The sequence below is a fragment of the Stegostoma tigrinum genome, chromosome 2 (assembly GCF_030684315.1).
Source record: "Stegostoma tigrinum isolate sSteTig4 chromosome 2, sSteTig4.hap1, whole genome shotgun sequence".
In the NCBI taxonomy this organism is placed as follows: Eukaryota; Metazoa; Chordata; class Chondrichthyes; order Orectolobiformes; family Stegostomatidae; genus Stegostoma; species Stegostoma tigrinum.
Genome location: NC_081355.1, coordinates 12,235,740 through 12,250,711, shown reverse-complemented (window position 1 = coordinate 12,250,711; position 14,972 = coordinate 12,235,740). Strand labels below are relative to the sequence as shown.

At 38.1% G+C, this 14,972-nt stretch overlaps 1 protein-coding gene across 8 annotated transcripts in view; it reads left to right on the top strand.

Annotated features, from left to right (window-relative positions):
* The window catches only part of prpf4bb (pre-mRNA processing factor 4Bb), a 49,094-nt gene that overhangs the window by 9,546 nt on the left and 24,576 nt on the right, over positions 1–14,972 (top strand). For all 8 annotated transcript variants that reach the window (XR_007249887.2, XR_007249884.2, XR_007249890.2 and 5 more), the window contains exons 2-7: positions 1,085–2,311; positions 5,287–5,457; positions 8,319–8,480; positions 10,646–10,727; positions 11,836–12,046; positions 14,128–14,201. Coding sequence is in view for 1 of the 8 variants with exons in the window: in XM_048555190.2 (XP_048411147.1) it covers positions 1,085–2,311; positions 5,287–5,457; positions 8,319–8,480; positions 10,646–10,727; positions 11,836–12,046; positions 14,128–14,201 (1,927 nt within the window). In the remaining 7 variants the exon portion in view is untranslated. The remainder of the gene's footprint in view (positions 1–1,084; positions 2,312–5,286; positions 5,458–8,318; positions 8,481–10,645; positions 10,728–11,835; positions 12,047–14,127; positions 14,202–14,972) is intronic.

Sequence of the window (14,972 nt, the reverse complement as noted above, 5' to 3'; positions counted from 1 at the left end):
TCTAAGTTGAACTTTACGGTTGTTTTTATTCATTTGTCCAAGTTCAAGAAATTACATTATGTCCTAATTATTTTCTTTCCTGTATGCCTTGGAAATTTTTTCTGTTGTACTGTAGCATGGTGGTTATGAAGCCGTAAACATCTGCAATGATTGAATGGCTGGGCAGACTCGATGGGCTGAATGACTGAAATCTGCTCCTGTATCTTTATTTTTAACTTTGTCAGAAAAGGACACAAGCTTATTGGGGTTTAGTTTTCTGTTTTTTTTCTTTGATTTACCTTTTATTGTATTTGTATTTTAATTGTTCAGAAATGAGCCCATATTAAAATTCAGTATTTCATTTTCAATAGTAATTAATTGACAACTTACAAGGAAAAGAAATGAAGTCCGCTTGATGGTACTATTTCAGGTCAATCACGTACGGCATGGCAGTGTCACAAGACATGCTAAAGAAATGTCAGTGTAATTTTAAGTACAGTACGCAGAAAAATAAATAACAGCTTTTGGATTGGGGTACAGGCAAGGTATTCTGGTTGTTTCCAAACAGAGTTCGTGCATGTTTCAATCTCAGCAGAGGAACTGAATTCAAAACGCCCACAGTTTATTTAAGCTGTTTGTGCATTGAGGTGTTCAGTGCGAATGTGGAAGTACTGTTCATTCTCAGTTACTAGTTCATTTGCTAATGCAGTGTAGATGCATGTTCATTATTTTTGAGAAAATTCCTGGTGTATGCTGTTGCAAACTAGAAGTTAAGACCCTTAGCAAATGTTGAAGAAACCTTGAAGATTGGATGTGGGATCCTCCTTGGCTGTACATGAATCCCCATTGGCATGTTCAGGGCTGTGAAACCACTGGAGAGCTGCTAGTGTTTGGCTGTGATGGTGTGCAGGCTGGTTATGGAATAGTGTTCCTTAGGTTCTGTTGATGCTTTTTTGTCCGGGGGTTTTTTAAAAAAAAATCACAGCCAAACTATTGCAATGGATGGTTTAGATTTAAAAGTAAGCTCCAACTGTCTGGGTTTATTTTTCTGTCTGCTAAGCATCTTTCTCATTGCTTTGGTTAAACATCATCTTTTTTTTTGCAGTCAGGAAGCTGCAGATTCTTCTGAAAAAAGTGGAAATGAAGAGAATGGGGAAGTGTCGGATGAAAATCGAGATCCAAATACAGCCGCAAGCAAATCTATTAAACACAAGAAGAAGAAACACAAGCATCGGAGTAAACACAAGAAGCATAAGCATTCTTCAGAAGATGACAAGGAGCGAAAACATAAACACAAACACAAGCATAAAAAGCATAAAAGGAAAGAGAGTGAAGGCTTTGAGAAGGATGGTGATCACACAATAAAAAGACCTAAATTAGATGATTACGCTCTTTTGGAGGACTTAGAAAAACAAAGGGCGATGATAAAAGCCGAATTGGACAGTGAACTAATGGGAGGGAAGGTTCAATCTGGTATGGGTTTAATTCTGCAGGGTTATGTTTCTGACTCTGAGGAAGAGGGGGAAATCCATGAGAAGACTCGGAATGGTGAAAGAATTGCATCCAATCGTGACGTTTCTGAAATCTTGCCTGTTAGGGACAACAAAGTTAAACGAGAGCCCGTAGAATCCAAGCCTGTTTCAAAGAGACGAAGTAAAAGCAGATCAAAAGACAGGACTAAGCATACCAAATCTGAGAAAAAGAAAAATAGGCTGAGTTCGGAACACAAAAAAGAAAAAGAGAAAACAAGAAGTAAATCACACGAGCGAAAGCGTTCAAGGAGTCCCATCAAAAGCAGTAAGCCTGGAGAAAAACCAAGGTCTCCAACGTCTGTGAAAAGACGATCTCAAGAAAAGAGTAAAAAATCAACTCCAGCTGAAGATGGGACAAAGTCAAAGGATCGTAAGAATATAACAAATGAAAGCAAAACTAAGGAACGGACTAAAAAATCAAAATCTCCTCCAGTGAAAAGGAGCAAGTCAGGAGAGAGAAGTCAAAGATCCAAATCCAAAGACCGCGAGAAGAGATCTAGAAAATCTGAAATGGAGAAGGAAAAAAAATCTCTGAAGTCTCCATCCAAGGATGTTCCTTCTGGTAAGGAGAATCGATCGCCACTCAAGAAACATGCACTTTCTCCCAAAAGGAAAAGCCTTTCTCCAAAACAACATAGAGAAAAATCATCCAAACATAGCCGATCGCCCATTATTAATGACCGTGCGCCTAAAAAGAGTCAATCTCCTTCAAGGAATATGTCCCCACCAAGAAGAGCTAAAAGTAGATCTATAGAACAGAGGCGGAGGGAGAGTGAACGCACAAGAGCTTTGTCTCCAAGGTAATGCAGCACCCTTATTTGGGAAGGTCACATGTACAATAGTAGTTAACTTGCTAATACATCAGTTTTCATCATGTGCAGCCATTTCCATTGTTACTGTTTTCTGTTATAATTGAGCAGGGCATTGCAGAATTGTTGCTGTCAACTTGGTTAACACTTTCACACAGCAGCACAAATTCAGGGACAGTTGGATTGTACGGCATCTATGACAGTTTGCGCTGAGGTCTCATGTGTTTGACCTTGAATCTACTGCAAAAGCCCAGTGTAGCAGAATAGTATTCTGATTTAAATGCTATTTAATTTAAATAACGTGCGGAATCTTCTCCTTACCTCCTAGATATTTTGTTTATCGTGAGAAACTTGTATCTGACAGGTGAGGGAAGAAAGGAAGCATTTAGTTTGGATGCTCTGGCCATCAAACTGGAGCTGGCTTGATTTAAACTGTTGGTCTTTTCCTGCCTGTCGGCAACTATTAATTTGAAAATACTGACGGGGTAATGAAGTCAACATTTGTGTGTCTGAAATGTCTCAAACAAGGAGATAAATTAGACAACTGCTTGCTTAGGAGATTAATTCTGTAGTCCAAAGTCTAGCTAGAGTTTGAGACAAAAATATAAAGTGCAGGAAAAGCTCAGCAGGTCTGGTGCCATCTGTGGAGAGAAATCAGGGTTAATATTTCTGGTCGAGTAACCCTTCCTCAGAACATCTAGCTAGAATTTATCAGGTATCGATGTTGTCAGGAATGATACGGATGAATTTGGAAAACTGTACCAAGCTAATATTACAGTGGAAATGTTGAGTTCTCTGAGATAAAAGCATTAATTTGCAGTTAGTTGGGCAGAAATTTCTGGCTATACATAGTGATTGGACACCGTTAGTGAAGGGAACACGTGAATGTACAAAATTGCCAGGCAGGAGAGACCAACTGTTTAATTGAGCCAGCCCCACAGTTTGGCCAGTGTGTGCAGACTAAATGCTTCCTTTCTTTTCTCATCCCCTGTCCTCACCTCTCAGATAAAAGTTTCTGAAAATAGACATAACACAGAATACCAAGGAAAATATTCTTCTGAAAAATTGTTTCCAGGCCCTCAAGCGATCAGAACTGTTCCAGCAGATCACATTGACCTATGACACTTAACTCTTTAAAAAATTTAATTCTGTATCGAGATTATTGCCACTTTTAAGGACTGGTTCAGTCCTTCAAGGCATGCAGAAATGCAACACCTATGCTCTTGGTGACGGTGAATTCTAGACACTCGTTATCCTTCAGGAAAAAGAGACCTGCCTGACAGAGTCTATTCTTGTTCTTTCATGGACTAAATTTATATCCCTTGTCATCCTCAATCTGTTAAGCTGAAATAATCCTTCTCAACGGGCACAATATCCTGGCCCAGAATTGTCATACTTTTTGATCAGATTGCTTCCTGCTTTGCTGCTGTAAATTACCATTGATCTTGGTCCTGTCTTGAATAGTTAATCCAAGAATTGTCCTTTGTTCTTGTGACTCCTCAGAACCTTTTCCAAGGACAAGCTAGCATTAATCAAGGTGTGGAAAGGGGGTAGACTAAAATAGAGGGCAGTGCTCCAGATGCTGTTTGACTGGCAACCTGTATCATGTTAAAATGGTGCCCTTTGCCATGTACTTTTATTTATGGGATGAGGGAGTCGCTGGCTAGGCAGCAGAGGGCAGTTAGGAGTCAACCACATTTGCTGAGAGTTTACAGTCACATGTAGGCCAGACCAAGTAAGGATTGCAGCTTCCTTCCCTAAAGGACATTAGTGAACCAGATTTGGTTTTTCTGATGATCAACAATAGATTCACGGTCATCATTTAGATTCTCAATCTAGGTATTTATTGAACTCAGGTTCCACCATTTGCCATGACAGGATTTGAACCTGGGCTGTTTTCTGGGTCTCTGGATTAACAGTCCAGTGATAGTACCCACTAGGCCATCAACTCCCCACACTGAATTAGTAAGTTATGGAGAAAAGGATCTGACTATTTCTGGTTTAATTTGATGTAAGTGTTAATGTACCTGCAAATGTTTACGCAGGTTCACTTGTCGTGCAGAGGACTCTGCTGGGAGAAAAGAAACCGTGACATTTTAAATTCTAATTACTAGTGAAACAGCAACGTAGCATAGAAAATAAGCTTCCACGTGACCATATTCTGCTAGTGAGTTAGAGGAGAGATCATCCTTTCCTAAGCCAACTTGATTAACTTCAACCTGCGGAGGGTGAACCTATCAGGAAATAAAAATATAATCTATGTATTTTCATGCAGGTATTTAAATGTATTAGTAAGTTGGGTTGCAGAATGTTAATTGTTTAATTTGGGGAAAAGGTGTCATGGTTGTTGCATGGCTCCTTTGCTGAATACACGTCACTTAAAAGGAGCAGTTCTGAAAGAGTTTGAGCAAAACGATCTAGCTGTTACTGTGCATGCAGATTACTGAAGGCTCATAAGTAGCGTAGAGACACTGGCTATAGCTTACAAGGAATTGGGTTGTGTTAATGTTTTGATTTTTGTTTTGCTCAACAGTGTGCCATTTCTGACCGCTTATAATTCTGAAAAACCTTCCCATTCAATGACATGTAAATCAATAACAGTCCGTAGCATTCTGGTGTTAGAGAGAGAATTTTGTTAACCTGCATTCTTTGCAGGAATTCTAGAAGTTTGGAACTTAGCATTTTTAACTGTATAAGTTCTATTTTCTGGGGCCTAATTTTGTAAAAATTCCATTGGTGTTTTAATATGGTTGCTGTTAATGCATTTTCAAGTTAGAGTACACTACCACAATTTGAAGCATTTACATTGACTGCAAGTGGCCTTGCGTGAGCGTTTCTCAAGTTATATCCTTGTAACAGAAAGGTTTGATTGTGGCTTTGGAGCCAGCCCACACAGAATATTTGTGTTCATATTTTAACAATTTTTCAGCATTTGTTACTAAAGTATTCTTGTTTGTCAACTTTAGAACAAGGTCACGAGATGAACCAGCAAGTAGACTAGAGCGATCCAGAGATGTAAGCTCCTCTCGGCGGTCTCCGGCCCGGAGAAGAGCCAGCAGGTCTCCTATCCGGAGGAGATCTCGTTCACTCCTCAGACGAAGTCGATCTCCAAGGAGACGAAGTCGATCAAGGAGGAGGTAATTAAATTTTACTGGAAATTATAAACTTGTGGGTATTTGAGGACACATTGTACCTTGGGATTGTAAGATACAGGAATGGATGAATAATTTGGATTTAAAGTAATTTTCTGTCATAACCAGCATGTTAAAATCAATTTTAATAATCGGCTTTGCAACAACAGAAATGCTTCATCTGACACTTGGATTACAAGATTTAATTCTTTAAACTACAGAATGAAAGCTTGATTAATCCAAAGAATTGAGCATTTCTGTTCAAGCTCTTCCCTAGTTGGGTACACTGAGGGGATGGTTCGCATTTCCTGTTTTTACCAGATTCATCAATTTTGATTCACACTTGATGCAAAAAGCATGTTTTTGAATTAGGTGCAAATTAAATTTTCTTTTGAAATGTACTGAAATTTCTGAATACAGTGCATGTTGGATAATAGACTAAACATTTCAGTTTAAGTTTGTTTTTTGTCTACAGTTCTTTCTAGAGATATTTTCATTTTGTATTCTTTCCTGAGGTTAATTGGTTAAAATGTTTCCCAGCATGCAAAGATGTTGTTTTAGTTGAACGTCTGTCTTTTCTGCACAATGGAAATGTTTTCTGCATTACCTACCCTGTTACCTTCTATGCTTTGGAAATGGGTGTTTGAATTGGTCGTAGTTGCTGAAATGGCAATCTCAGAATTTTATAAATGAAGATAATGTCAGCAGTTTTCTGGAAGCCTCATCTGGTTTTATGCACTAGACTAAACTTACCTGTTTTAAAAATGTCTAATTTCGTTTACTGCTGCTTCTCATTCTGTTCTCTCAAGGCATTCTAGTTCTGACTGCTTTAAATTTTTCTACTGTTCATAGTTTGCATATCTGAATTCTCAGTTCCTTTTAACTTTGTGCTCAGCCATGCATGTGTTGTATCATAAAGGGTGTGGCACATGTGGTACCTTCTGGCTTGCTGCTTACAAGGTACGTTGATAACGTTCTGCACATTCTTTCATACAAAACAACTCCTTTTAGTTATTTTGGTGATGAGTTTGTTCTCTGCTTGCAATTCAGTATGTGAAAATGGTTATGCATTTTTCAACTGATCAAAGCTCTTCTTAACACTCCATCTGACAGCCTCATAACTTTAGTTTCTACTCTCTTCCAACTAAAACTCTGTTCTGTAACTTGATAACTTTCCTCGAGTGGGATTGAAAAAGGAGGCTGTTGTGATCTAACCACAGGTTGTATTGGTTTGGCCTTGTCTGGATTTTTATTTTTACTGTAGATTCTAAGGTTTTGTAAACTGTCATTCTCTTTAAAAATAATTCTTGCTGTCTTGCATTTAATTACTGGCATATGTGAACCATAATTGATTGTTGCATTTATCAAGATACAGAGAAAAGTGGAGTTTTGCATGACATACTCGCAGATCGTACCATGCAAAGTGCATTAGAGTAGCAGAATACTGTTACAGCCGGAGGGAAGGTGCAGAGAGAGAGATAACAATACTTGAGAGGTCCGTTCAAAAGCCTGTTAACAACAGGGAAGAAGCTGTTCCTGAATCATTTCGTGTGTATTAAAACTTGACTTCTGCCCGACTGAAGAATTTGGACGTGTGTATAACTGGGATGGGAGGTATATTTGATTATGTCGGATGCTTTTTGAGGCAGCAGCATGTATGGATGGAGTCAGTGGATGGAAAGCTGGTTTGTGATGGACTGGGCTGTGTTCACAACTCTGTAGTTTCTTGCGGTCTTGAGAAGAGCAATTACCTTACCACTATTTTACTCTGCTCATAGTTCTGTTGTTTATCTTTCCCAGTTCTTCACAATTCACTGTTAATTTCAATCCTTCATCTGTCAGGACTGTTGATCTGCCTGAATCATTAATTATTTATGGCCCTTTTCTCAATGCCAATGTTTCCTTGTGTGTGTAATATCTTCTGTGTGCAGGTCTAGATTTTGGGTGAGTTGATCTCTAAACTGACCCGTTTTACTGAGATTCCTGTGACACTTTGTCAAATGTTGTTTACAAGTACGTGACATCTGCTTATTCTTTGCTGTACACTTGGGGAGTTTATTGGCGTGTGTCTAGGCACAGTCTTGGGTCATTAAGGAAACTAATGTGTAAAGTCATTTTCTTCTCTTTGGCAACACAGTGCATTCCACCTTTTTACTACCACCAAAAGATTAAGACTTTCGCAGTTGGTGTGATGATCCTTGCTAGAACCAAACCTAGCAGTGGAAAAGATATTTTTATTTTTGTTCACTCTCGGAAGTGAGCTTTGCTTGCTGAGCGGTATTTATTGCTCGTCCCTGGTTGCTGTTGAGAATGTGGTCGTCAATTGCTTACTTGAAGGTACATCTACAATGCTGTCAGGGAGAATTTTGACCATTGAAAGTGAAGGAATGGCTATACATTTCCACAGCAGGATGGTGCGGCTTGGAGTGGAACTTACAGGTGGTGGTGTTCCCACGTACCTGCTGTCATTATCCTTTTAGATGGAAGCCGTTGTGGGTTTGGAAAGTACTCAAAATCTTTGAACTCCTGCAGTACGTCTAGCAGATAGTGCACATTTGCTTACATTGAACATAATTTTTGGATGTTTGTGGATACACTTGGGAACAAGCAGTAAGGTAAAGTTTAATTCACGGAGATCCAGCAGTTGGTGAAAAATAAATCTGCCATGCTCAAAAAAAGTTTGGAACAACGTTTGTGCTATTTTCTTGGGAATTTACTTTGTGATGCATTTTAACTGGAGAATTTGTGCATTTAAAAATTTCTTTTGTTTTACTGTTATGATTGCACTTATATATGGCTTCTGGAATTTCACGTTACATCGCGAGACTTGGTAAGTTTGCATACCTATTTACCTTTTTCTCTAATAGGTCTCTAGAGAGAGACTGGAATCGAAGAAGCAGATCTCGCAGAAGACGATCGAGGTCACGAGATCGACGCAGACGTAGAAGTGGAAGCAGGGACAAAGAAGACAAATTTAAAGGAAGTCTTTCTGAAGGAATGAAAGTTGAACAAGAATCCTCTGACGAAAAGTAAGCGCTTTTTCTTTGTTTAAAAGTGTACTACAATAATAGAACACTATGCAATATGAGGATATATGTAAGACAGGCCAAAATGTAACTCCACCCAGGGTAATGCAGGCTGAACGTAAGTGGTTGAATTGGGAAAAGGTGGTCACTGTTCAGTTACGCAGGATAACTGTTATTTGCAGGGAAGCTTAAATGTGGTACCATTGGATGAGAAATTTTAGCTCGCAAATCACAAAATAAGTGACTATTAGTGAAATATTGGGCCTTTCCTCCACTATCAATTTATTTTAATAGAACTGAAAAGTAAGATTTTGTGATTGAGTTAGCTTTTGTATTTGTAGCTTAATGTAGCATCCCTCTGCTTATTTACTTGGTTTTATGAATGGATTTTGTGATTAAAATGTACAAGATGTTATCATTTTTAGGCATTTGATTCTTAAAAAGAAGTGGGTATTGGTTTCAGTTCTGAGAGGGCAGCTGTTTTTGTTTTAAAATGTCAATCGTTTAGGACAGCAACCTGAAAACATTTTCAACAAAGCATGTGGCTCAGTCAAATGCTTAGGATATCTGTGGTGTTAACAGATAAAATGCTGATATAGGGAGAGGTTGAATAGGCTGGTCTATTTTTCCTAAAGCTTCAGAGGCTGATGGCTGATTTTATAAAGGTTGTTAATATCATGAGCCTGGATAGGGTGAACAGCTAAGATCTTTTCCCTGGGGTGGGGAGTCCAAAACTAGAGGGCATAGGTTTAAGGTGAAAGGGGAAAGATTTAAGTGGCCTAAGGGGCAACTTTTCCATGCAGAGGTTTGTATGTGTATGGAATGAACTGCCAGAGGAAGTCGTGGAAGCTGGTACAATTAAACATTTTTGAAAGGCATCTAGATGGGTATATGGATAGAAAAGGTTTAGAGGGTTATGGGACAAATGCTGGCCAATGGGACTAAGGATTAATTTAGGAGAACTGATAGGCATGTCGAGTTGATCTGAAGGGTCTGTTTCCGTGCTGTCCAGCTCTGTCTCTCTGAATTCATGAGTGAACGAACCACAGGGCTCTACCTAGGGTGTAGTTCAGAAAGAGGAGTTTTAGTCAGGAGAGCAGTCACTCTAACAGAAATCTGATTTGAGAGATTTTGTATAGAGGATGCCACGTTGTTCCCTTCAGTTCTGATCTTTTCAGCTGACTTCTTGCTAGCAGAACTGTAAAGTCCTAACTGTTTCAGCAGTCCAGGAAGGACAAATAGAAAGAATTAATCAAGTTATAAATTAATGAGTTGAGATAGTGATTTATTGCTCTGGAATTGGGTATCTGTTAAAAAGACATTCCTGGGAAACAGTTGCAACTTTGTTTCTAATTTATTTTAAGATCTCTCTAAACTGCCATAAATATGGCTTTGTTTTTCTTTCTTTGGTGTGATAAATTTGTTCTGGGGTTAAAGAACATTGGTAGCCTTGTATAGTACATGCAGTGACTAACCAACTGCAAAAATTGTACTTTGTAATCTATCAAGCCAAGTTTCAATGAGATCTTCGTTGCCCAGTATTGCCACCATCTAGCATCACCAATACATTTTTAAATGTATGGAAAGATTTTCAAAAAGAGATTAATCATGCTTTAACAACCTTCTTGAGGTACTTGAAGAAATAAGAGTAGACTAGAGTAGTAGTTATAATATATTTGAATTTTCAGAAGGTGTTTGTTAAAGAAGCACCTAATAGATTCAACACAAAGGTTGAAAAGTGGAATCAAAGGATAGGGAGCAGAATAAATAGCTGAGAACAATTTAAAACTGGGTAGATGTTTAAAAGTCGCTGCTCAGATTGGAAAACGTTGTAAGGTGGTGCCTCAGAGGATTTGTGCTGATATGTTCGCCATTTCCTCAATGTTTGGTCGCTAAATCAGAAATGCCATTCCAAGCTGTATGACTGATGCCGAATTTGGGAGATGTAGTTAATTGTGTCTAGGGTGTGGCAAGTTACACATCGTTAATAAACTTGCAACATGGAGCCATCTCAAAGTTCCCCTCAACCCTACACCATTCTGAGTTGGAAGAATGTTGCTTTCAAAACTGAATATTAGATAAATCGTATGGGGATTTCCAAGTCTTGTTTTAAACTTGAGTTTAGCTTTGTTTTGTTTATGTAACACTAGTTTGTGTTTTGTCTTTAGTCTTGAGGATTTTGATGTAGAGGAGGAAGACGAAGAAGCCGTTATCCAACAAAGGCGTGAACAGAGATTGGCAATTGTTCAGGTATGGTATCAAGTTTTAGTTTCTACTTTTAAATCAAAACAGAATCTATCGTCTGTTTCCTTGGCTAGAAATAGTAATTTTTTTAAAAATTGTGTTGTTGCTTCTCTTGGCTTCAAAGAGACACTTTGTGCATTGAATGGCTCAAAATTCTAAATTTTAAAAGCTAGGAGATGGCACTTTTTATAGTTGCATCTTGTCTTGTTAAATCCTTTTTTGATGGATGATGTGAGCTGTGCATTTGTGAAAATGTCAGTGGTTTAACTTGGGAGTGGGGTAAAATTAATTTTGATATGTCATTTGAGTGACCATCCTCAGTCACCAATTACTTCCTTCCATCTTGATTTCATTTTTCTCTGATCTGTATGTATTATGACTTTTTATGCATCAATACTACCTGCTTCATGAATTCTACATTGTATTTACCTGAAGAGTGAAAGCATTTTTTAAAAATTTGATCTATTAATTGGTATCTTATAACCCCACAAGCAAAAGTGGTTTCTCCACAGGCACCCTTTCAAGTCCTTTCATAGTTTGAGTTCTGTCATGTCTCCTCTTGATCTCTTCTCCAGTAAAATGATTCCCAACTTATTTTCTAATGATATTTGCACCCTCTGAATTCTGATGGCAATTTTGAATTTTTTTGTGTTTTCTCCAGTACTTCAACATCCTGTTTCTAGTATAGAGATCAGACTTGTACTTGATACTGCTTTCTGTGATCTATCCAAAATCATTTTAAAAATTAAGAATCTTTCTCCCCTACAACATGTCTTGATTTCAGCTCATCTAGAGCTGAATCTGAAAACTTTACAGCTTGTCACCATGAAACAACGCATTTGGTAGTTTTATACTGTGGTGTTGGAGGTTTATTCCCAAATTTCTTAAGTTCTAAATTTACTTATGTTTTTATGAATCTAATCATATGCAGAAGTAATGAGTTCAATCTACAGACTATATATATATATATTTTATGTTGATGATAAGCAGTTCTTTTCATTTCTTGCATGTTCAAGTTTTGCTGGTTGTCTTGCTTTTATAGCATAACCTTAAAGGATAAGACCTGAGGATGAGGCAACATTTGCGATTGAAACTCATTTCTCTTGTTTTGTAGAAATACAGAAACCCAAATGAAGACAGCAACATGTCTGGATTGTCTGAACCAAACAGTCCTCAGAGCAGCACTAGAAGCCGCTCTCCTTCTCCTGACGACATTTTTGAGCGAGCAGCAGCTGATGTGAAGGAGTATGAAAGGGAGAATGTTGATACCTTTGAGGCCTCTGTAAATGCTAAACGCAACCTCATGGCACTAGAACAAAAAGAAGGTGGGATTCAGAAATGAGACTAGGATTGGATTTGCAGTATTATTTAACGTTTTGCGGCCTGAGCGTTATTCCCCATTTAACATCTGGCTTCACTTCAAGTTTGTAGTGTCAACTCAGTTTTCGACAGTGAGACAAATAAAGCTGCCATGCACAACTTATTTACTTTCCCCCTCTGAACTCAGTTGTTCCCTTTTGCACTCTAACAATATTGGCTTCGTACCAAACTCTAGTTCCGTGATGGCCAAGTCCCTTTTCATACCTTCCCCAAATTTATAGTACTTCAAGTTTGAGCTTTATTTGGTTTTTGTACTGTGGGATTATCCAATCAAGTCCAATACTGTCTTGGATGACATTTGTTATATTGGTTCAGCATAGATTGATAGTTTGCTTGTGACTGGGACCCAATTTTCTGGCATCCAATCTAGGGGCACTGAAACCAGCACTCCTAAGTTCGTGCCCTGGCTGAGAGCAGCACTTCAGTTCAGACAAAGAATAGAATTTGGCACCAAAAATTATTTCAGTTACTACTGTGAACCATTCTATATCTTCTCCCACTGTCTTCCTGGGTTGAGAGAAAAGCCTGGATTATTTGTTTTTAATTTGTGGCTGTGTTGGGTTCTTTGATAATTTTTCATGATATAATTACTTTATAGTCAGCCAGGGCGTAAGAAGTTAATTAGGTTGATCTCCAGTTTAGAGCTGGTTGATTTTTGGTTTCCAGATTTAAAATATCCGTCATGTGCAGTGTACCTTTTTTGAAGCTACTGATTCCCATTGCATCTTTCTTCTTTAATTATGATTTTACAGTGAAATTAAGTTCTCATCTGTGCAGACATAGATAACCACTTACTTTCTCTGAAAGGTCATCTTGGCTGCTAAACTGTCATCCACGTTTGGATGATCCTAGTGCAGAAACTGGAAACTGCTGCCTGGCATGAAATCCTTCTTAGTCTATTAGGGAATCATAGACAGGAATAGTTACATGACCACTTCATTATAGCTATGTCAGTAAATGAAACTTTGAAGGGTACCTCAGAGAGGCTGTCATCATTTCTGCAGCAATTAGAGGTTCAGCTTGCATTCAGGGTTTTACCTCCGGTCTGGCAGTCTAGCGAGTGACTGAAACAGATCTGTAAGCATTGTTTCCTGTATCACTTGGTTCGTTCTCGACCTGAGGGTTTAGTCATTTAAGACTATGCCATCACTGAGTCGATGAAGTATCCATCAAAGAGACAGCTCCCATTTAATCTGAGAAAGCACTTGCTGCACGTGGCTTCAAATAAACCCAGCATAATTAACATGATTTATTCAACAAGGTGACTGAGTAAAATTAGCCATGACCAAGAATTTTACCAGGTGCAGACAAATGGTGAGCATGCCAGTCAGTGAAGTTGGTTCAGTAATCAGTCATGAATGCCCTCAGGCCATTAAAGCTATCTAAGGATCTGCCCACTTTACTTGGTAGTATATAGTTTTCTGTCTGACGTTCTACAGACAATAATGAGTTGGCTGTTGTTGACACAAAGCATTTTGCTGGCTGAAATCTGTGCTGGAAATTTCTAGGAAGCAGCACAGGAAAGGTCCACCCTCAATTAGTAACAAACTCATCCCTCCCTGTTCAAATCACAGTTGTTACTTTTGATCAAATATTCATTGCAAGAAAAATCATTCTTACAGTATTCCAGGAAGCACATTAAAAAGGTTTCGAATGAAAGTCATAGTGCAGAACTTCTAATTTGTGCATGACTTAAAGCAGTGACACTGGAAGTGTACCCAGTTGCAATCAGTGCAATATGGTATGTTTTCTGTACCCAGCAGTAAGAAATGAGATGTGAATCCTGTGTTGAAGAATTTAAGTCCTTTGCATCTGTATTTTACCTCCAACATCCTTTTTGAGTCTGTTTTCCAGCAATTTGATTTTTAAAGTATGACGCATATATTTTTTGAGTTGGTATTATTCCTGACGGCTTAAATATACAGATTGTGTTTTCTCTCTCTGCTCTCTGTGCAAGTGAATTTGTACTATTTGGCATGTTAGATTTGTATTTGAAGATCCTGTCTGAACTTAATTTTATTTGCAGGAGCTACTTTGAAAAAGCCAACGGTTCCAGATATGTTTACTGAATCTGATGACATGTTTGCTGCTTACTTTGATGTATGTATGTTCTACCTTTATTTTAAAGTGTTCATGCATTGCCTAGTGTTGTGGTCAAGCCAGTTCCCGTTCACCTCTGAGTGTAAATGATGAATGTTAGCAGTTAATAGTTTATAGTGCTTCAAATATCGATTCTTAGATTATGTTGAGCAGAATCTTTTGAATTTCCAACCTGACCATTTTACTTCAAATGTAAGCATCGCATTTAAAGCCTAAGTCTTCGTTGCTACCAAATCTAAAGTTGTGACCCCTGCAAAAACCTTGTTGTTTTATTGGTTGGTAAGCTAGAGTGGGTGTCATGCCTGATGTTTGAAATTTCAAGAGAATGCCACATCCAAGTTGTAGGTCAAGAATGTACAAAATAAAACTTTATGCTTGTAACTGGGCTGGTTTTTGTGTTTCCAAAATGATTTCTTCCACAGTTGTTTTGACCTTTTGGCTTACCTCTTTAAATCTCCTGCGCATGGTTTCTGTCTTTACGTTTGTCTGGTGCGAAAGATGTTCGCACCTAATTTATTTTGAAGCAAAATCTGTGAAGTGTTGGGGCAGAATTTGTTATATTTTAATCTCTCCCAGTTTTCTCAGTAAATACAACCCAAATGTTTTAATTTTAATTAACTGCCAAAGTAACATGTATCAGAGAAACAAATTCATGTTTTATGCATCATTGAGTAAAGTAACTTTCTTCAAATGTATCTAGGGGCATTTCTTTATTTTTTGTTATTGAACTAAAATTTAACTTAGAAACTTGCTAACTTACTATGCAGTATC